The following is a 22,238-nucleotide window of genomic DNA, read 5'->3' on the forward strand; positions in this document are numbered from 1 at the left end:
AGGAAAACCAAAATACGCTACCAACAAATATACAAAGGCCGAAATAGAAATACAGCCACCGTCGAATGAACAAACGGTGAAGGCAATAAAGAAATTGAAAAACAACAAAGCGCTAGAGACAAAAAGAAATGTACAAGCAATCATGGAATAACTCTTCGGAATACATGCTATACGACATTCTTCAATGTCCTGCTGGACAGAATGAAACCATATACCGAAGAGATTGCTGGGGAATACCAGTGTGGTTTTACATCAAATAAGTCCACCGTAAACCAAATTTCAACCATTAGGCAAATATTGTAGCAATGCGGGGATTCAACAGAGAACTCCAACAAGTGTTTATGGATTTCAGACAGGTAAAAAGTTGTGGCAAGCAATAGAAGAACTTGGATTCCCAAAAAACTTATATCGCTGGCAAAAGTATGTTTGGAGCATACGCGATGTAAAGCAAGAGTGGGACAGAGTCTCGACTCCTTTAGTAGATATCAATAATGGTCTCAAGCAAGGTGACGCCCTCTCACTTCAACTCTTTAGCCATTGGCATTGGAATATGTAGTTAGGAACTCCGAAATGGAGAGGCAAACTGCTCTTGGCTTTTGCAGACGATGTCGATGTGATTGGCAACAGGAGGATCAACATCTAAGGCATACTTTCACATTCCTTAAAGACAGATTAGATGTATATTTATATCTCAGTAGAAATAATCGGAACCGAGATAGAGTCGGACAAAACGTTCCTATCGGGGACTTCCTTTCAGCGGAAAAGGCAATTTAAATATCTGGGTATAAGTAGAAGTGAAAACAACAACAACACCGAAAAGATAAATAACAGGATAGCTACAGGCTGCAAACAGATGCCTTTTTGCCCTTCAAAACCTAATAAAATATAGAACACTTACCAGGAAAACTAAGCTGAACATATACAAAACAATTATAAGGCCTGTCGTAATATATGGATGTGAGACCTGGACACTAAAGGTTGCAAGCGAAGAACGACTTAAGGTATTTGAAAGGAAAGTGCTAGGAATGAAAGGACAATATAGAATAAACCACCAATGGTTATACCAATAAACCAATCAAGAACTCAAAGGGCTCCACACTGATACCAACATAATAAACGAAATGGGCAGGACACGTTAAAAGAAGGCGGGACGATAGAATGGTAAAACTAGTGTGGGAGGAGGTTCCAGACAGAGACAAAAGACCTCAAAGCCATGAACATCGAAGATGGCGCTGATCGGATACTTGATAGGAAAGTTTGGAAACGTGTAGTTGAGTCGGCAAAAACCCTCCCAGGGTCACGGATGGTGATGATGATGATAGTCAACTGGGAATTTATGAGCCGCAAACATGTATTTTGCTTTAATACGTTCGCCTGTGATATTTATGATTATTTGCTCAAATATAAGTGTTTTATGGCCATTTTATGCGTACCGCTATTTCCTGAAATTTGTACCCAATTGTAATTAAAATTTTTTAGTATTCAAATTCCTTAAAACAGCCATTTATGCCGCTGGGTTTTGAAAAAGATTTGCTGAATGAAGAAGTTTCTACATATTTTCCTCCTGTAACTTTACTCCATTTAATAGTATCAGAACATTCACGAATGCTTGATGAATGCCTTAAAAAATTACTCTGTCTTTGGCATCGACAGGTACGCGCTAAGAGATCCGAACCAAAAATCTGATTATGGGCAATGCTACCGCATTCTAAAAGAATATACATAGATCATTTCTGTTGGCTTTCAGATTTTGGCGTTAACTAAGTGTGTAACCCATACACACCTATGAATCAAATCAAACGATTACGGTTTCTTACCATAATCCTTTCTACATTCTTTCGAATGTCTACCATAATACTTCATCAACCAATATGTCTTTAAATAAGGAAATTAACAAATTGTAAATGTACACGGTTATATTTATTTATTCTTAGATACCAAATTAGAAGATGTGAATAAGCGGTTTTTGGTAATGAAACGATCGCTATGTAAGAAAAACATGCAGTACATATACCTAAGAATAATAAGTGGTTTTGGAGTACGAAAGCAATTTTGGTGCGTCTAACAGTGCGATGGACTAAAAATCAGTTGGTTAGTTGCGTGCGTAAAACGAATACAAAGTGAAGAAAAACAACTGGATTTGATATTTGAATTAACAATGAAAATATTCAAAATGACTTTTTAGTCACATTGCTTTGAATTAATAATTATCCATTCCAGTTCTTTCTCGAGTTTAGCATGAAAATATTACATGTATTGTTTTTGAAAGTTATGATATATTGCAAGTATGGATATTTAGAGAAACTACAAAATATATGTGAGATATTTATAATTTCTCGATACTATAATATTCTTCAAAAATAATATCCGATACATTTTGAGGTCTCTTAAACATATATCCTTCTATCGTCTTTACACTTACTTGAGTCTCGTCTGAAACATTATCTTCTTCTGCTGCTGATGTGGAAGTTTCAGCAGCTGGTCTACCCCTACTTCTAGTTCGGGAAGCGCTTGGTTTTCGGTCCTCCTCAATAGCAGGAGTTGTGTTCAGATTTCTGCTCCTAGGAGGGAATCTGAAAGCGTTAGAGAGTCTGTTCTCTCGTCAAGTAAATGGAAATATCACATAAAAAGACAAATGAGTGAAAGTGCGTGATGCACAATGTCATGGTATGGAAGTGGAATCTTAGTACTCTACAATTATTTCGAAAATATGTTAGTCATATGTACATTTTTATAGGTTTTGTAGTATTTCTCCAAATCGGTGTATATCCCATTCAATGCCACATTATTTGAAAGAAGAATGTTTTTGTGCAAATATCTAAAATAGATAGTTGCGTAGATTTTATGGTGGTCACGTGTAGTTATTTGGATATTTAAATGCTTTCTAAATAAAATAGCAAATTACCTTATGCAGTACTTTAAAATAAACAGTTTCAAAGTTGAAGTGACAAAACCGTCGGAAATTTTCCGGCGCGAAAAATGTTAAAACATTTTCAAAAAAACATGAGAGTGCTTTAAAAAATAGATTTATAGTGAAAAACTTTTCTAATTTTTTTAGGTCATTATCGTACACCTGCAGATATTGTATTGGGCATTTGATATTTAGCGGCGTGCAAGTGAAATTATTAAAAAAATGTGTCAATACAAATATCGTAACGTTCAACCTACATAATTGAGAGTTCGTCGTTTACTTGTTATCAAGTGTTAATCTTCAAAGTGGTGTAAAGCACATTTTAAGTGATTACCGTTTTTTTAAGTCCTGCAATTTTCAATTAATTTCCAATCAATCAGATGCTGAAATTTAAATATATGTTATGTGGTTCGTGAATAAATTCGGAAATTTACTTTAATCACTATAACAAATGATTGTGAATCTAATAGGTGATATTTATGTTAAGGGCTATACTATTTTGATGTGCGAAGTTTTTGTGGTAAAAGTGCATAACCAAAACCATACAAAATGGTAAAATATCTGCAAGGCAAAAAAGATGCAATCAAATGATGCTCACTTGCATCACATTAGGCGTTTTTAGCAGCTGCTCCCGCAATTGCAGTTCTAAAATTTTATTTGGATTTTTTTTCATCAGCTCTTATGTGGCAAAATACTTTATTATATATAGGGAGAGAAACTAAATTTCAGTCACATTGCTTAGAAATTGCTTTTCTTTAACTCATATGTGGTTGTTCATTAATTTTATGGAAAAACTTCATCAAAGTTGGAGTTCAATTCCAAGAAATCTGTAAAAAGGAAGGCCTGCTTCATTTGAATATACAAAGAGCACAGTGCAGATTTACCCAATACAATACAATATAATAATACTTTTATATAATATTTCTACAGTTCTATCAAAATGTTGAATTTCATTAGTCTGAAGGTGTTATGTACAGTATTTCTACAATTTTAACAGCAGCTTTCAAATACTGTGGCAATGGATATTTATCATACGCGCCGCGTATGTAATGTATTAATATTTCGTGCTTTTAGAGACAAGTTTCAAACCTTGTGTTTGTCGGTAATCTTTCTTCCTGCACGGAGTCCTCCTCGTCGAGCTGCCTACCACGGGGTTTACTTCTTGACGGTAATACTTCATTGACCTCAGGAGTGGCTTTTTCTCTCGATTTGTTATTTCTAGATATGCTGTTCCTAGCTGGACCATCATGTCCGTTAGTTACCTTTAAAAAGTGAAATTTAATGGGACATGTTCATCAGCTTTATTCCAACAACGGTGTAGTAATAGTCAGCTTAATGTGTAGTAATAAAAACTGTTACTTGGAGGCAAGATTTCAAGAATATTATTAATGTGCATTGGCTATTGGCATTAAGATACTTATTCTTACCTTGTCCTTTGCACCTTCATCATCATCATAGTAATAATAGACATACTCATATTCATATTCTTGCCCATTAGGTCCTTTTTTAATTTGTATTCTTGACCTTTGTTTGTCGCTTGCTGACCCGACGACATCAAAATCTACATTTTTAGGAGCAATTCGAGATGTAGTCAGTACCGGGCGTTGAGTTGTTGGACCTAAAAAACGGTCTGCATTTTAGTTTCATTGTGTTGTTAGAAAGATATATTTACTATTTCCTTTATACATTTTCTAACTTTTCGGGCCAAACAGTATTTACAAATTATTTCAATCTATCGATGGTCGCCAACAAAATACTCTTTACTTCAAGTAAAATGAGACTTTTCAGAATAATTCGACATATAATATGGTGTAGGGGAATAAGTACCAGATACTTCACTCGATGGTGATCTTCGAGACCTCTTTTTAGTGCCTCGCCTTCTACTTGTTTTCGTTGTTGATGTCGTTGTAGTCGAAGAAGGTGCTACTGTTGAGGTTTTCATAGCTTCCTTGTACTTTTCTAGAAGTTGGGCAACGTTTAACTTTATAGCCCCTAAAATTGTATATACTCTACGATGAAAATGGTCAACTTTACCGATGTAAATTAGCATTTAGCTAATGTTCCATTTGCATTTTTACCTGAGGAATGAACTGAACTGGAATTTATGAGCTAAAGTTTATACAATTAGATATTAATCGATAGTTAGCTGGTATTGAAAATGGTTTGTAAAGTAATTACTAAGATACGATGCAGTCTTAAACATTCTTACCTGGTGGTGCAGGAGCTGGTGGTTCGGCGGCATATCTTTTATGCACTTTCTTTCCTACGCTTTTTACAGGTTTAATGGGCAAGATTTCAGATTCGTCAGCTTCTTCGCTTAATGCGAACGTCAGGTTTGGCGGTATTTTATGAGCTGTTTCAAATTTTCTATGCTGAAAACAACGCCAAAATAATTTCTGTTATAGAGCAAAAATGTATCGATGTGTCGAAATAGTTCAATTTTGCGATTCTAAATTCTTACGTGCTCTTCTTCTTTTTCTTTACGCGCAATGGGCTTGGCCCCAGATTCCGAGGAATGCACAAATACAAATTCTTGTCCAGGCATGGGCTGATTCACCAGTTTGATGTCTTCAGCAGGAAAAGCAAGAGAGATTGTTCCAATGCAACAGATCCTGCAGTACCAGAAATAATTGAAAACGTGAAGTCATAAAGTCATTTGTTGATATGTTTTATTAAGTAACCTTGGCATTTTGTGTTCCAATAAAAATTGAACTAAGTATATCAACTTAGGAAAACCTTGAATTTACACAAAGTACTTGCACAGCATGGAACATGCTTCGCCAAATGACACACCACATGCACCAGGCATGGGGCAGGAGCTACCATTATTATGGGGGCGTGTCGTGCCCAAAAGAATCGAACTTTGAAAGCTAACATGAAGTTTTTTGGATTATTTACAATTATCTTTATTTGTTTTGCTGATTTTTAATAACATGGATTTGGACAGATTTTCTGCTCTACTAAACACATTTTCATTTTTCTTTCCAGGTGGCACCATGCAGCTTTCGGTAAGTTTGGCATGACTTTGTCCCTGGTTGCCACATAGTTTTAGAACTTTTAGTCCCATATTATTGAGTTGTATTTTATGATATTGTTGCATTTAATATTTCTTCGACGAGGAACGACGAGAAAGTTTTCGGATTCTGCATTGGGTTTTTGAGATGTTTCATTTTAACAGTTTAAGTGTTACAGTTTAAAAGCGAAATAAATGGGGTTTGTCTGTGAACTACACATTTACTGTCCTGCAAGCAATTTTTTTTATCAATTGTGTTCTGTTATCAATTACAATTTTAATTATCTATTTTATTAGTGTATTTCTCGTAACGTAAATTTAACGTTAATAGCACCCATGAATCCAGACTAAAGTGCCTAAACGTATGTGAATTTTATTTATTACATTGTCTAGTGGATACCGCCTTAAAAGGTTACAAGTGGTACTGGCCTAATGATTTAGATTTGGCGATGTTTCTCCAAATTGCACATCCGTCCGACTATTCCGCATTTTTTTGCTTCCCAACGCATTTAAGGCGGTTCGTGGTCCAGATCAAGTTTATATTCAGACTTGCGGATGTTTCTCTAAATCTGATCTTCCTTTTTTGTGTTTTGAGGAAAAATCGGGGTTTTAGAGAATTTCAGCGGCCTGAAGACGGACAGATTTCTATTTTGTAGCTGTAGAAGTACCAATGTCCTGTTTTTAATATATTTATTTACTAATTACAGTTTCCTTACAGCTTTGAAATAAATCGCGTGTTTTTTTTGTGTTATGTAAATCGCGTCCCTAGTTAGAAAGTATAGAATCATTATGGCCTTTGAGGCAAGTCCGGTTGCTTATTGTGCCTGCTAACTACAGGATGTGCTAAAGTCTTTAATTCGTAGCTAATTTTCATTATGTGTTTAAGTGCCGTGTGGACTTTTAAACATTATGGGCGGAAAATGGAGGATGGGGCGTCAGTTTGCAGAAAGTTGGTTAGAATAATTTTGAATCTATAAATTCTTTAGTTTGAACTGAGTTTAGTTTTCAGCAAAGCAACTGAAGTTTTACGGATTCTTCACATTTCTCTTTCTTTGTTTTGCTGATTTTCAGTGACATGATTTTGAACAAATTTTCCCCAGCACTAAACACATTTTCTTCTTTCTTTCCAGGCCAGGTTATGGGTTCTGTATTAAGTTAAAAAAAATGTTTTGCTTTATGGAAAATTAATTTGTAGTCAGAGTTTGAACATTAACTCGAGGTCTTTGTCAGATTTCAATTTGAGTTAACACATCAACGACACTAAATGTCTCAATGTGAAAGATCATTGCAAGTTACAGCTATGCTACTGTGTCTGAACTAACAAGTTCATTTTAGCCTTGTCCCCATACATTCTTAGTCCTGTATCGTAGCGCATTTTTGAATCGTCGGAGTATCAAGTTTCCGCTTGAAAACTTATAACTTTAACTTTAACTGATAGGTGACGAAAGCGTTCAACCACAAGCACCTCTAAAGATCCAAACCACTGGTGCTTGAGAAACATCAGTAGAAAATGAATTAATTCCATTATTAATTCCATAAACGTACAAAAGACAGAGTAATTTGCCAGTTCACCGGTATTCTTTCTGTTGTCTGTATTGCCCGTTCGAATCAAAAATATTGATGCTGAACTTTTAAATTAGTTTTTTTTAAATATATAAACTAAGTACTCCTATACAATACTTTTTTAGAAATTCACGCTCTAAGTGATGAATGAATAATTGAGTCATTGTAGTCAAGTACCTACGCCGGAAATAAAAATATTAGACTATAGACATTTTAGGCCCTTAACCTACGAGACTGGTTTGAACCATCATCCGAAACATTATTCCGTAACTCACATGCAAAGTAATTTTACTTTATTTGTCTCGTGCAGATATAATAACGAATACCGTTGCCATTCAAAATAAAAACTGGAGCTATATAAATATATAAATATTATTAATAGAATTCTGTCTTTTGCCTTGTTGGAAATCCACCGTTATTTCTGTTGACCTATGTGTAGAGGCGGTCCGAATATTAAGCAATTTCCGCTTATTTGCCAATGTATGTTGGTGGCTATTTGTGATTAATGTTGGTGCCTTCCAAGCTTTGAGCCAACAGTCCTTAGCATTAATCGTGGGGGGTTAATAGAGTAATAATGCACATATTGCTTTCAAGCATCTTGAGTCGGATTGAAATTGCGTTATCGTAAAGCCATACGTCTGATTGTTATGTTCTTTAGAGCTAAAAAGTTATTTGGTAATATGCATGATAACCTGTTTCTGTTTCTTCTTATTTTCAGTCCCATGTGTTGCGTCTATAAAACACTTACACATTGATGCACCGTTTTTTTACACAAAAAATCTTTAAGCTGAAGAACCTGGTATGGCCTCTTGATCTCTCTATTTTGCCCTTAAATTCTGAAATTTTTCAGCACATTAAGAGTCGTGGTGTTTTTCGGAATGTTCCTTAATTATTCTTATCATTTTCCTCTAGCAGAACATTTAAAAGCAGCTGATTTTGAGCTCAGCTCGAGAACTTTATCGACTTGAGTGTCCAACAACGTTCTCGTACGTACTGAAGGATCAGCATCAGTTCCAAACTCACTTTTCTGTGTTAGTTTCAAGTGCTGGTTTTTAAGACAGTGTTAATCATAATTTGTGACTGGATATCGCACCCCCAGCTATCGCTGCCCCCTTTTTATTTATCCTCCGCGGTATGAAACCATAGTTGTTCAGAATATTGAGGATAATTTAGCAGTGACATTTAGCATCGACGTACACATTCTTATATTCAATATTTTATTTTAATATATTAACTTTTGATATCATAGTCATAGATAGATTCATAATTATAAGCAAATTCTGGGCGTGTCAGGAAAGTAAATTGAACCAACCTAGAAAGTGACGATCCTGTTTCTAACAAAAATTAAGATTGAATGCATGAAATATAAAATATCAGCGCACAACCGAAAGAAGGTTAATACCAGATCAAAATAGACCTGCCTATTAAAAAAATAAATATTTGCAAAATATGATGAAGAAAAATATTTACACATGCTTAAATCTTGTTTAAATAACAAGAAACAAAAATAGAAAAAAACGAGTAAACCGCATTAAGTACTCGAGTCAAACATACTACTAAGAAAAATCGATGAATATAATTTTTTATTTTCTGATATCACTCGATAATACGTAGGTCTCTGGTTCGATTTCAGCGTCTGGAGCTTGTACTTCATCCGGAGCTCAAGCCAAGCTCTGTACCAAGTTTTAGCTCGATATTTTTCCTACTAGCTTAAATTGGATGTCATCTGTTTTATACATATACGGATATATCCACAGCAGGACAATTTTAGTCAATTTTATTAGTAAATTTTACTAATAAATCTGCTCTCATTGCAGTATGGCTTAATAAATCAATTTCGACAAACACAAGGGAATAGTGCGACAAACAAACAAACGACGAAAAAAATTTCGACAAACACAACACGTTCGAACAGAGGCAAAACCAGACTCTACATATAGAACAGCAATTATATAAATAATAGCGTACATTGTCGAAACATAACTGAACATATTAAGGATTAGAGTAAAAATATCGAATAATAATTTAAATATTATAACTCTTAAACGTTCTAATATATAACATTTCCAACGTTGATGGTTGTTTTAAAATTAATTCCTGGGTTTCAGTCATTTATTGTCTCTATTTATCAATTAAAATACGTTTCGGTGTATTTTTCCACCATCATCAGTTTTTATGTGTAGCGTTGTTGCTGCCTTAAGCCTTGGCATACATTTGGAGTATTAATTTTGTCCATTTTGGACACAAAGCTTGGCTGGAAAAATACACCGAAACGTATTTTAATTGATAAATAGAGACAATAAATGACTGAAACCCAGGAATTAATTTTGATTTGGAATTGAAACACAGTCAGGAAAGTATGTACAATTTAAATTTAATCTCGTATTTTTTGTTTTTTTTTAAGCGAACGGGTCTAGAAATATTTCATTTAAACGAAGTGCTGGATGCTCAATCGAATTTTATTCGTAAAGACTTGTATTATACGAAAGTATTGATATATTTTTAATCCTTTCCGAACCCTTGAACATCAAGTTCCTTGAAATTTTACATTTGTTATCTAACTAAAAGTCAGAAATTTTTGGTAGTTTTATTAGAATCACTTAGAAAAGGTCTGAATGATTCGATGTTTCCTTAATTATTATGTTACATTATACATCATATACAATATATAATGATTGATGCTACAGATTCAATAGTATCCCAGATATTCAATAGATTTTCGGCCAATCTCTTGAAATTTCACTCCTAATATTAGGAAAATTACGTTATTACTCTATGAGTTGGAGGACCACGACAAAGACCACGACAATTTGGTTCTAATCGCTTTAGATTGGACACCTGAGTGACAAATAAATTTTTGAAATGGAGATTATATGGTATCGGAATACATATAGTAATTATAAGGAGTTCGATATTTAGAATTTTATAGTACTGATACTGTTAGAATGTCGAACGTATCAATTTATCGATGGCTAATATATAGATTTGATGTTATGTTAACAATAGGCCTTAACCCAAACTTTAACAAAACGGAAGTTAGGTATTTGCTTGGTTGCTGGAAAAAATATATAAAATATATAAGTGGAACTAAGGATATAAAAAATATGTCAGATAGAAGACATAACTGACCACAAAGAGGTCGAATGAAACCAATTTAATAACAGACTGCAGACATTCAAATCATTAAATTCGTTACCGATAAATCAGCAATAGATCTCAAAAGTGATGGACAACCAAAAGAAAATGATAATATATTGAAACCAGAAGTTAATTTGTTCCTAAGAAAAAACGGGCTTGTATGTGCATAACGAAAACAAAGAACAATACTATTTTGGACATTTAGAAAGCGTGCATATGAAAAGAATCCCAGTACTTTCGGCAGTCGCGCAAACGATGTTGATACTTTAAATTCGAAATGCCCTAAAAACTGACTAACGCAATGTGCATGCATCATGTTTAACAAACAGCTCTTATATTTTTATAACATATTTTCAAGACAGTACACAAAATAATTAGAACAATCGAGTCTATACTTACCTATCTTATCATTTATATTGTTTTTTAAACTTTTTAAACTTTCATTCAAAATATCGTTTTGAAACATACTGAAGGTTTCTATTTTTGTTTAATAAACGCTATATGTACCTAGACCGGAAAACGCAAAACTACTTGTTAAGTTAGGAAACGCTATTTTTATTTCCAGACATTTTGGATGTTATCTTTTTATGTTTTAATTCTTAATATTGCCTATTATCCGGTTTAGTAACTATTGCGTTTGGCTCTTAATTAGAGAACTGCGAATGAATCTGCTGAACAGGGTGAAAGTGAAAGAAAAACATCAAAATATTGAAGACTCGTTAGAGTACCTACACGAAATAAATAGTAAAATGTGGTTTGTAAGAACTGAACTTTTTCTTTTTTTACTTTTTTTAAATGTCGGTTAAAATATCGCTTTGAAAGTTACTGAATGTGTCTATTTTTGTTGAGAAGAAGGAGAGAATATTTTGTCATTTTTTTATATTTTCATTCTTAATATTTCTCATTTTTACCAGAAACTCTACTGTTGTTAATTAGAGACTGCGGATGAATCTGCTGAAGAAAGTGAAAGATACCGAGAAACTAAGTAACCGGCGGTTCAAGGACACAAAATGAGCAAGATCCTTTGCAGTAAAGAAAGTGATTTTGGTATTTTCAAGATTTGGCATCGTTTGGTAATACATGGGAATATTTTGACTATGCATTGACTGTATCCGGTGAGCGAATCTTAACTTATGCAATGATTTATTATTTGCATTTAGATAGTTCTACTCATCTTAAAGCATAATATAATCGAAAAGATTTGGCAATCTTGATTTGGGTCAAGGCTCACTTATTAAATCAATACTAAAGGAAAAATAATCAAAATTTTTGATTGAATAAATTCATCTCAATCGTGAATACTAAAGTCAGGGTCACACCATTGTAAATGTCGTATTCATATGCCGCACCATAATTTTGGGAACACATAACTAAGTTTAATTCTTTACCATTGCTTAAATGAGTACCTTGACTTTGAAAGCTCAATTTTGAACAATGGTCAATAATCAGTCCTAAAGAAATGCCCTCTAACTTAACGAAACCGTACAAAGAAATACTAAATACCGAAGAAAGTTGCATTATAATAATGGTAATTTTTGAAATATTTTCTTATGAGAGAATAATAATTACTTTGTTTAGTTTTTCTTATAAGATATTAATTTGAAACTCAAACCGCAGCTGCCTTGTTTAATCAGTTCCAACCTAGTTAAAGCTTATATTGTTACAAATTATTGATCAGGTCTAATATAACGAGAGTAACTGGTAGGAAGCTTTTTAGATTACGGTAGGTAGACTTTTTCTGGCTAAATTGGTCTATAAAGGAAACCCGTTTGTGAAAGGTGTGAAACCAAAAAACTAGTCGAAGTTTTGCAAACAAAAATTATTTTTTAACAGTATTGGCGTATTGGATTCAAATTGTTGAGCTTTGAATGAACATTGTTTATTCAGCCTGTGCTTTAATCGATGTACATAGTTTTATTATGGGCGGTTTATAAATTTAGCACAAAAGTGGAGTAGACACTTAATGTGAATATATTTAAGATTTGTTACTACTTCCATAGTGTTAACTTATAACTTTAATAAGAGGCAAAATTGAATCTATTTTACTCTTATGGTACGTGTACAGTGTATGTAAATTTGAAACGCACTCTTAAATAAAAATCCAAGTTATTTAGATATAGATTTGTAAAGGCTTTACAAGTTGATAAAAATTTCAAAGTTCTACTAACGATGCACGAAAATGTTGGCGTTTTGCGAAAATGCGCATCCCCAGACTTTAGCCGTATAAGTCGGTGATCATCTCAATAATTTCGTGTTAAAAGTTAATAGTTTCTCAAATAAAATGAACTACAATGTGTTGATTATAGGTCAAAGTCCAACTATTATTAATTTTTTAATAGTTAATAATTATTTATTTAAATTAGAAATCAATGGAAACTTTCTTTTTGCGGTTTTGTTTGAACTGCTCCAAAGTTTTCGAATATTGTGCGTAAATTTGGCTAGTTTCAATTCGTATTTAAATTTTGCTAAATTGAGGTGATTCTGTACAAAAAATAATGTTTAGCTTATATCGTCGTTTGAATTTAATATTAATAATTCTAGCTAACACAAAACTTTTTTGTCAATATTTCATTATAGTATTAAATTTCAAGTCGAAAAGCCGATTTAATGATGGCCAGTACAAACATTTATTCAGTCAACGTAGTTTAATGTCTAAATGTTTTCAAGACGCAATGCACTGCTGCCAGTATTAAATAACGTGCTTCTTAACGAGTAGTCAAGTTTGCATAACGTTTTGTTTATTTCACTGTACCGAAAGAAATGTTACGCCTTGAACACAATCGCAAGTCTCAATTTTCTCTAATAAAAGTGACAAAAAATGTCGCACGAAGTGCGCCGTGCTGCAATAAAACGTTATTGTTCGGTTGTCTCTTCCGTGTCATGTTCGGTCATTTATAAAATTACTATTTTTGTAGCTTGTTTCTTATTTTTTTTAATAACTATTAAAATTCAACTTTGAACAAATTCCATCTAATTGCAGATTTATTGACAAAGCACTTATCTAGAGCAAAAGACGCATGAACAGGTCTCGTATCAAGCCAAAAGATTATCAATGAGAAATAAACACTTTTGGCAATAACAAGGCGTCAAAATTCTCTTATGGTAAAAAAGTCTCCTCCAGTTCGTCGATGACAGGACAGCCACAGTCCAAGTGGCAAGATTTCTAGATTATCTAAACTACCGCAAATTTGCAAATGGTTTTGAAAATATTGCATCTAAGATGTTTCCGTACATCGAGTGATCAAATTCATCAACACATCATCATTTGATCTTCATTAAATAGAGAAATTTTAAGTGAATGTTAACAAATCGAGCCGTCAACTGGCTCAAAAAATTAAATTCGGTTAAATGGTTGGCGTGCCATCCTCTTATTTTGATTTCTCGTCTCTTACTCTCAATTGATGGTTTGAAAGCTTCAACCCTTTTTGTAGGTGTTCTGTATCTACAGCTCTACAACGCTCAACTTCTTCAGCGGTCGAGTTACAAACTTACATAATTTGTCAACACGTTTTAGCGGTGTTCTGTGTTAAACTTATTTGCAGCGTCAACTGTTCTTATAAGAGTTCTATTCTCGAATGTTTAGTCTGTATATATTATACTTTTAACTAGCTTTAAACTATATTATACTTTTACTTTGACCAGTATGTAGGTTCAGCTCAGCTGATAACGGCTAAAGGTCCCAACCCGGTTTTGCTGTTGCCCGAGTGATTTGTTCAGAATTAGTTGATCTTTAATAGAAATTTTTGTTGCACCATATCGCCTTACATAACTAATTTGTTCCAAAGGTAAAACTTTGTTGATTGTTGCATTTCTTGTGTTGCTTAAGGAAGCAAAGTAAGAGTAGTAAACGTGATAAGACTACAGGATAAACATAAAACGTGCTAAAAGGTACTTTAGATGCATATCATGTAAGCTTCATCGGAATATCAAAGCCAATTAGATACATAAGCGGCCTTTTAACAAAATTTCTAGATGTAACGTGGAAGAAAATTAATAGAAAACACCGTCTAAAGGAATTGCATATTAAATTATGGAAGCTTCCATTATTGACAGAAAGTTGTAATTTATTAAAACCCCTTTAGATTATTGGTTGCTTCATATAGTAATCGAGTCGCGTCATTTTAAATGTTAATGTAATCTTAACAGGCATAAAAGGTCAATGCAAAATGTTAAATGTGAGATGCAATACGTACTGAATACGAAACAATGTAGTAGCATCTCCTTTGAAAAGTTTTATGCTTATTTTGTATGTATATAGTAAGCTTGCATCAGAATTTGCTGTGAATCTGCCAAAAATCTCGAATTCGAATTATGTTAATGATCCAAACGTTGCTAAATGTGTTGTTGCTCAGTTTGTATTCATCTTTGTGTTTAAAGATAAGTAAGACTTGATTTTTTTGATATTTTCTTAAAATGTTGGATGAGAACTTTGAGGTGCGTAAGTCGGTAGGCGCTTTGTTATCAAAAGGGTGGTTATTATTTAGTAATTATTTGGTTTGATTCAGCTAAATCCTAAAAGTCGTATTATAGGTAGCGACACTGAAACTTGAACGGATAAAATTCAGTTCGAAGAAATTGCTTCATATGATCTTGCCCACGGTCAATTCAAGGATTTGGGTTGGTTTCAACTGTATGTCTCACTTCTTCAAAAAAAAAATATTGTTGTGGACTGTGGACTCAATAGTAAAATATTGCTTTCCGGGCTTGTCGACCGTGGTCCATAAGGTTTAGAACCTGACGTTTCCCCTGCAACTGAGGACACCATTATCAAACTTTTAATTTTTTAATTAGAATAGTGTCTTCTTTTTCCTGAGCTTTCTCAGGCATTTCTTTCGAAAATTTATTTTTTATTGTACCTTGTAGAGCTTCATAATTTTTGTTAGTTTTCTCTTTACCTGTCTTCTTCAGTTTTTCTCTCAAAATTAACTGATCTCTAGTAACTTTCTTTGGTTCTATATGCCTGTCTATTACCTTTTGCTTCTAGTTCATAATTTTTTTACTTCTTTGTCCTCATAAATTTGTTTATAAGCTGATGAAGATGATGCAAATGAAGTTTTTCTGATCGCCTTCCTTCCTTTTCTTTGCTGTGTGCTATCTATCTTTATTATTATCTCCTATTTTTTCTATACTATTGTTTCCAGTATTCCAGTTTTTCGAATAAGCAAATTTCGAGACTCGCTAACCTGAGGCACCCCCAGGACTGGTATAGTAATACATGTGAGGGAATGTGTGAAGAGTATTCTATTCGTCTAGCTAAATTCGTCTAGATCTTTTCCTTATAAAGCTATTGCTATGGCACTTTGACTGCGTTTTTTTTGTGAACTCGCTAGCCTTATAATAAAATCACGCACTATTTCCGGATGTATATGATTTGGTATTGTGGTATATGTAAAAATTCCATCGTCGTTATGGAACCTAGCGGCTCGGCTGGCGGTGCAGTTTTGAATCAAGCTAAAAATGGCTTGAACAGTAAAACAAAATCCCGTTGAGTAAATTTTAATAGTGCGATTACTATTCATTTACTTCTTATTATAACTGTATGCAACTGTAACTGCTCTTTTAACTGTAGGGCGTTAAATGGTCATTCAAGAAACAACACTTTTCTTGAAGGGCCAAAAATACAAATGTATACTGGAAAGAGCAGGTTTTATTACTAAAAATTCAAATGCAAAATATTGGAATTTAGTCAAAGACCTTCATCAAAAGTTAAACTCTGACACTTCCCAAATCGAAATATGAGATATCATGTATAATTAATAAAGTATAATTAAGAAAAATGTGTACTTCATATTGGCTGTTTCGTCAATGACTCAAATTACCACATACAACCGAGCTTGCAACAATATTCGAATTGTATACAACTCTTAACAATAAAGTTTTACATCTTATCCTGAACCGCTTTGGAGCTTGAGTTTAAGTTCAAGTTTAAGAAATGATGGAACATTTTATAGCACGTTGTTAGTTCTACTAAATAATTAAACTGCAGCATTTTACCACCTGTAAACAATATTCAATTAATTTTTATATTTATTTATTAAAATAAATCAATACCAATCTCATACGAGAATGGGAAGATGTAAATATTAGCTGGGAGAACTTAAAGAAGAATTTCAAGCAAACTGCTAAGGAAGCTATAGTCACCCGAATCAAACACAATTCAATTTTTTTTTTGTAAAAAGTATATGCTGAAATACTGATCCCTGAGAACAGAAGAACCGTTAGATGAAGATAACGCTATTTCAGCAGAGCCACTAACGACAGAAAGCACACATTTTGTGACATTAGCGGTGGTGAAAGCTTGCAATTTGTGTATAATATTTTATTTAAACAATAAAAGCTTAGTACCGAAACTATGCAAGGAAAAATGTGTCGAAGCAATAATAATTTGGCAGATGCATCTGTTAGCAGTAGAATACCACGTATATGAACCATACTCATGAATAACTGGAAATGGTAAATTAAATTTATAACCTGAATTGCTTTCTTGCATTTTGAAAGCACCGCATGTGCATTTCAGATAAGTAAAATAACGTGTAAAAAGAAATTTCTGGGTTAAAAATCACGCAATGTAATATTTGCTGAAAGAAAGGTAGTCAATATTTAACATATCAATTTATGTAATTTGAATAATTGACTGGAAGTAAATAAGAGTTTCTCCGCCGATTATTAAATCTTTAAATTTCGATTAAGCCACATAGATATGCTAATTGTTAGATCGCGTAATATTCGAATAACAATTTTCTCTAAAATTTCATGGCCGAAAACGGACGTCTATTGCCGACTAATTCGTATTTAAGTGCCAATAAAACTTTTAGTAAAATACCAAACTGTAATAAGACATATTTCAGGAAAGGTTGCGATTGGAATATAGATATAGTTGAGTAATATCTAACAGAATTTGAATACGTTCTAAAATCAATATATAATTTGAGATGTTGGTTTCTACAAAGCACGGCAAAGTGAAATTAATTATTTACTAATTAGTTAAAGTATGTTTCGAAATAAAATTGAACATATTTGAGATAGGTAACTAGCAAGGAAACATGTAAATGAGGTATTGTTGCTAATATCGAATGCGGCTGCTGATAGTAAAAGTAAAAACCTTGGGCAAGCAGAGAAAAGTTCACCGTGAACGTTTCTCAGCAGGCAATTCTTTGGGTACTGGTTTGTGTTTTTAGCTGTCTCATATATGGGAAGCTTTTAGGATATGTTGTACTTTAGTGTCTTAAATATCAGCAAGAATGTTTGAGATGAAACTTCGAGAAAGAGAATGAGAATAAGACGAAGGTTGGAGGTTTACAAAATAAAAAATATTTTCGATCCGGTTTGTGCTGAAACAAAGTTTCTTTCAGCTGTTAAATTTATGTATATGAAGGTGGTTTTAGCTGAAGTTATGAATATTTAAAAGAGCGATATAATCATTAAATTGCACGGTGAACCGTTGTCTAATATATTAAGAACAAATCTCCAAGCTATGTTACGTGTTGTAATCGTGCTGTAAGTTAGCTATATTATCTAGACCGTATACTTGAATACCATTACTGAAAGTGAAATGTTAAATGATTGGTTTCGCATTACATTATTACTCTGTTCATGGTAAATATTGTATTTAATAAATCTAATGTATTTATAGAATATAATTCCATTTATTAAACAAAAAATAAAAATTGGAATTTTATTTTTATTTATTTTTTAGCTGATAACCAACCATTATTACGTGTTAAAAAATATACGGACACTACGTAAAATTTTCTAGTATCGACTGTATTTTCTCCTGCAAGATTTGGGTACCTATACTGCGGCAAATGAATTAATTTCCTACCAAATAATAGAAAAATTACCAAAATTACAACAACATTGAAAACGAATTAAGCGAGAAAATATTTGCATACAGTTTGTCTGGCAAATTAACAGTAATTCTGAAAACTAAATTTTCAAGCAAATGCTCCAAGAAATTTATAATTTTAAAACGTTAAAGCGCACATTTTAAAATGGCAGCTATGCTCTTTATAAGCGTGAAAACTGTGTCCGGGTTCAATCTGCAGAATAAATTTTTGTGCAACTTGCTTTTTAAAAATTTGTGTCGCTAGGCATGCAAATATGATTTGAAACGGATAAAGTTAATATTATTTTATCAATTGTCTGAAAGGCATCGTTAAAATTATCAAGCCATTTCGTAATGAAACCCAAACGAGTTAGCGCTCAAAGGCCACATATTTGCAGTTCCACCGCAGGACTGCATTGTACCCTTTTTTAGCAGTAGAATAATAATAAAATAGCACTTGCTATGAAAACTAAATTCGATCAAGTGCATCAACTTACAATATCTCATTTTCTCATTTCAGTTCAGTTTAATTTTAGAGAAATATGTTAGTATCAAAAACATAGGTATTTAGAGATACCTATAATATTTTTAAGTGGTTTTCTAATTTCCAAGTTAAATATCTTAGTTAATCCATACCGGAAGAATTTAGAGGGTAGTACCTAAACATGTGTTTTCTGCAGTTTGTGTCATAATCAGAAAAACCAGTATAATGTTATATCAAATAGAAAAAAATGGCCAACTTACATGAAAATAGCGGTCCTCTCCATTATGGCAATTTCTCCGACAAAAAATCAAAACTGTTCAACAAAATAAATTGAGGGTCATTAAATCGCACTCTCCCTCAGATCGACGTACGCGTTCAAACCGTCTAAACAACAGACAAGACCCGAATAAGAAGTGTTAGCTGGCAGGAAAAGAAGAAAGAACCTCTTTTGAACAGCCGCAGGAATACCAGAATGCAACGACAGTGTCGAGTCTTTGCAAGAGCAAAAGAGAGCGAACAATACTTTCGCTTTTCGAATTCGACAGCTTGAAGATTACAGAAAAGTATTAGCGAAGATGCTTTCAATGTTGAAGGTGAGGAAGTTTCGATATGAAGAGATTTTGGGAGATTCGTGTAAATGTCATATGAAGAATTTGTTACGAACAATATCGGATGTTTGTGAATTAGTTTAATTTGCCGTCTGCTGTTAACTTTATGGCAATTTTACTTTGAGCTTTTATGTATAACATGTAAACTTATGTATTGCAACATTTTTAAAGTAGCAAAACGACATAGGTACTTTGACAAAATGTTACATCATATTTACAAAAAGATCAACAAATACTGCTTGAGGATGATAATAGATTCCAACAAAAATATTTATTGAGTTCAAACTTCCGTAACATTATTACAGTTATAGAGTGTGCAGATTATTTAAGTCGCAACTAATGTCATCAAGACGAGTCCTTGAATAAAATTAATTGTTGGGCACTCCTTATTACTCTGCAAAAATTTCAACCAATAAGCATTGAAGCTTTAACTAACGTAAATCGTTAACATTTCCTGGTGTCGATGCTTCTGATTATTTCCCCAGGTTATGTATCTAAATCCCAACCCAATTTGCAAATAAACATAATAATAAATTAATATCAAGCTGGTGATATTGGCAACAACACTTATTAAGCTCAAAATTACAATACGTCGAATAACTTAGGCGTGCCAACGGCATTCTTTAGTCGTTTCTGCGTGTATTTGCCACGACACTCTTTGTAGAACTTGTACTCAATTTTAAAAGGTATAAAGGCTAGCCTTTGAGCCTTGAATCATATGATAGTTAGATTTTGATTGTGCTTTAATTCAAATTTGAAATTGACCTGACCATCATCATTTAAATCATTGCATTGCAATGGTTACTTTTAAAATTGATCTACCTATTTCATTTAACCCAAGGGCGGATCCGGAGGGGAGGGGGTCATAGGGGTGGGTTTAGGTCGACTAACGATTATTTTTCTAATTTCATAGACAACAAAAGACTGAATTTCTACTGAAATCGCCCCCCCCCTGACTTGAAAGCTGGATCCGCCGTTGCTCAATGTATATGATATTCAAATTTCGCTTCCTGGGTCAAAAGAACTCGATTCTCTATCCAACGATGCCATAATGAATTATGTGGCTCCAATGGGGATTGGGAAACTTTCAAAAAAGCAGCTTCATGTTTGAATCGATATTGCAACTCAAAAAAAAACGCTCAGACCTAAAACTTCTTGAAATGAAGACTTTTTGAGAAAACTGCTAACGTTTCCTTATCGACGGTTCACTTTCTATTAAGGTCATTTAGTTCTCTCTGGAATGATGTAAAAATAATCGCTCTTGCTCAATTTGCTACCGAGAAATGAGCAAAAGCGGGACGGAAATCATATGCAATCTTGGCATAATCTTGATCCTAAGTTTTTGGTATTCAAATTTTGCTTTCTAGGTCAAAATTGCCCAAGCTTCCTCACTCATGTTGTTATGGCTGAATGGGATTTTCAACTCTCTATCTAACGATGCTAAAATGGGGATTGAGAAACTTCGAAAAAAGCAGCATCACGTCAAAAGCTCTAAAACTATTGTAGTTTGTCGGCCACCGTAATGGAATTTTGTACAAGATGTTTTATTAGTGTTAAGCCACCGATAAATGCAACCTTAATAGAGCATTTTATGCAAAATTAAAAAGCTTCTCGCGAATTGATCCAAATTCCTTGATAAAATTTAAATGGCATATTCAGGATTTAGCACAAGCAAGTAGCTGGATATAAGGTAATTATCAGACAAAATGTTATCCCTTGACCCAAGTGTTGGTGTGGCATTAATTAACTAACCCTTGAGCTCAAGAGTCAATTAACAGCCATTAAATAATTAAAGGTGCGACTCAAAGTGTTAACTCAACGCTTATACCACTGAATAAGCCGAATTTTTTTTAATGAAAAATGGTAACTAATTGGGTCTCAACTGCATCAAATAAATCAATTATCAACCACTAAAATTTGCTATATATTGGCTAACCAACTTCTGCACTTTCGAGAGTGCTAGATACTTAACAGTTATTTATTTTAAATTAAACTGAATATTTCCTGCTACAAATTCTATCATCAAAGATTTGTTTTGTTGTGCTCTCGTTAATACTGTGGGCGCAAATATAATCTGTATTATGAGCAAATAATTCTATACACCTTTATCAAATAAATTCGTTGAGATCTGGTTGGGGCTAGGTCAAGGCATATCTAAGCTGGTCAAGGTATATCAAGAAGTAAAGTTATGAATTGGCGAAAAATTTCAAGTCACATAACAACACAGTTTTTGTTTTTATGCTGAACGCACATTTTACATTTTAGTTCTACAAGTGGAATCTTGAGTATCAATATTTCTTGTAATAAAATTATGAGATCCCCATATTAAGTGAGAACTATATTTTATAAAGTTTCCAAACCCCAGCCCTTGCGTAGAATGTTGAATATAATATCTAGTAAATTCAGCAGCAATACTAGTAATTCTTAGTTGAAAGTGTTGTCTTCTTTGCCTTGCTTAACTAACTATTCACGAAATAATCTCCTTCATACGATCGCAATAATTCGTTCCGGTTATTCGACGACAGTTGAAAGGAGACTCGAAATCGACCGTGTGTTGAAAGTTCATCCTGTAGGTAATCCTGTGGCAGAAAGTGGTAGTTTCCTTCACAGTTCGTCAAGTGACCGTTTGATAAATTTCCAGTATTGTTGCTTCTAAGACATTGGGAATTATCATTCATACTATTGATATAAATTAA

At 33.4% G+C, this 22,238-nt stretch overlaps 1 protein-coding gene across 1 annotated transcript; it reads right to left on the bottom strand.

The window, feature by feature from the left end:
* Positions 1 to 2,422: 2,422 nt before the first annotated feature.
* On the bottom strand, positions 2,423 to 19,410 carry LOC125503706 (uncharacterized protein DDB_G0290587-like; the record flags this gene model as incomplete). Its single annotated transcript, XM_048664438.1, is given in 7 exon segments — positions 2,423 to 2,573; positions 4,001 to 4,173; positions 4,339 to 4,529; positions 4,739 to 4,903; positions 5,121 to 5,283; positions 5,373 to 5,523; positions 19,195 to 19,410. Coding segments are annotated over 7 exon segments (1,017 nt in total), but the record flags the coding sequence as incomplete, so codon positions are not given.
* Between the last annotated feature and the right edge of the window lie 2,828 nt (positions 19,411 to 22,238).

The sequence above is a fragment of the Dendroctonus ponderosae genome, unplaced genomic scaffold, assembly GCF_020466585.1.
Source record: "Dendroctonus ponderosae isolate FM_Combo_2020 unplaced genomic scaffold, Dpon_F_20191213v2 Dpon_F_20191213_253, whole genome shotgun sequence".
In the NCBI taxonomy this organism is placed as follows: Eukaryota; Metazoa; Arthropoda; class Insecta; order Coleoptera; family Curculionidae; genus Dendroctonus; species Dendroctonus ponderosae.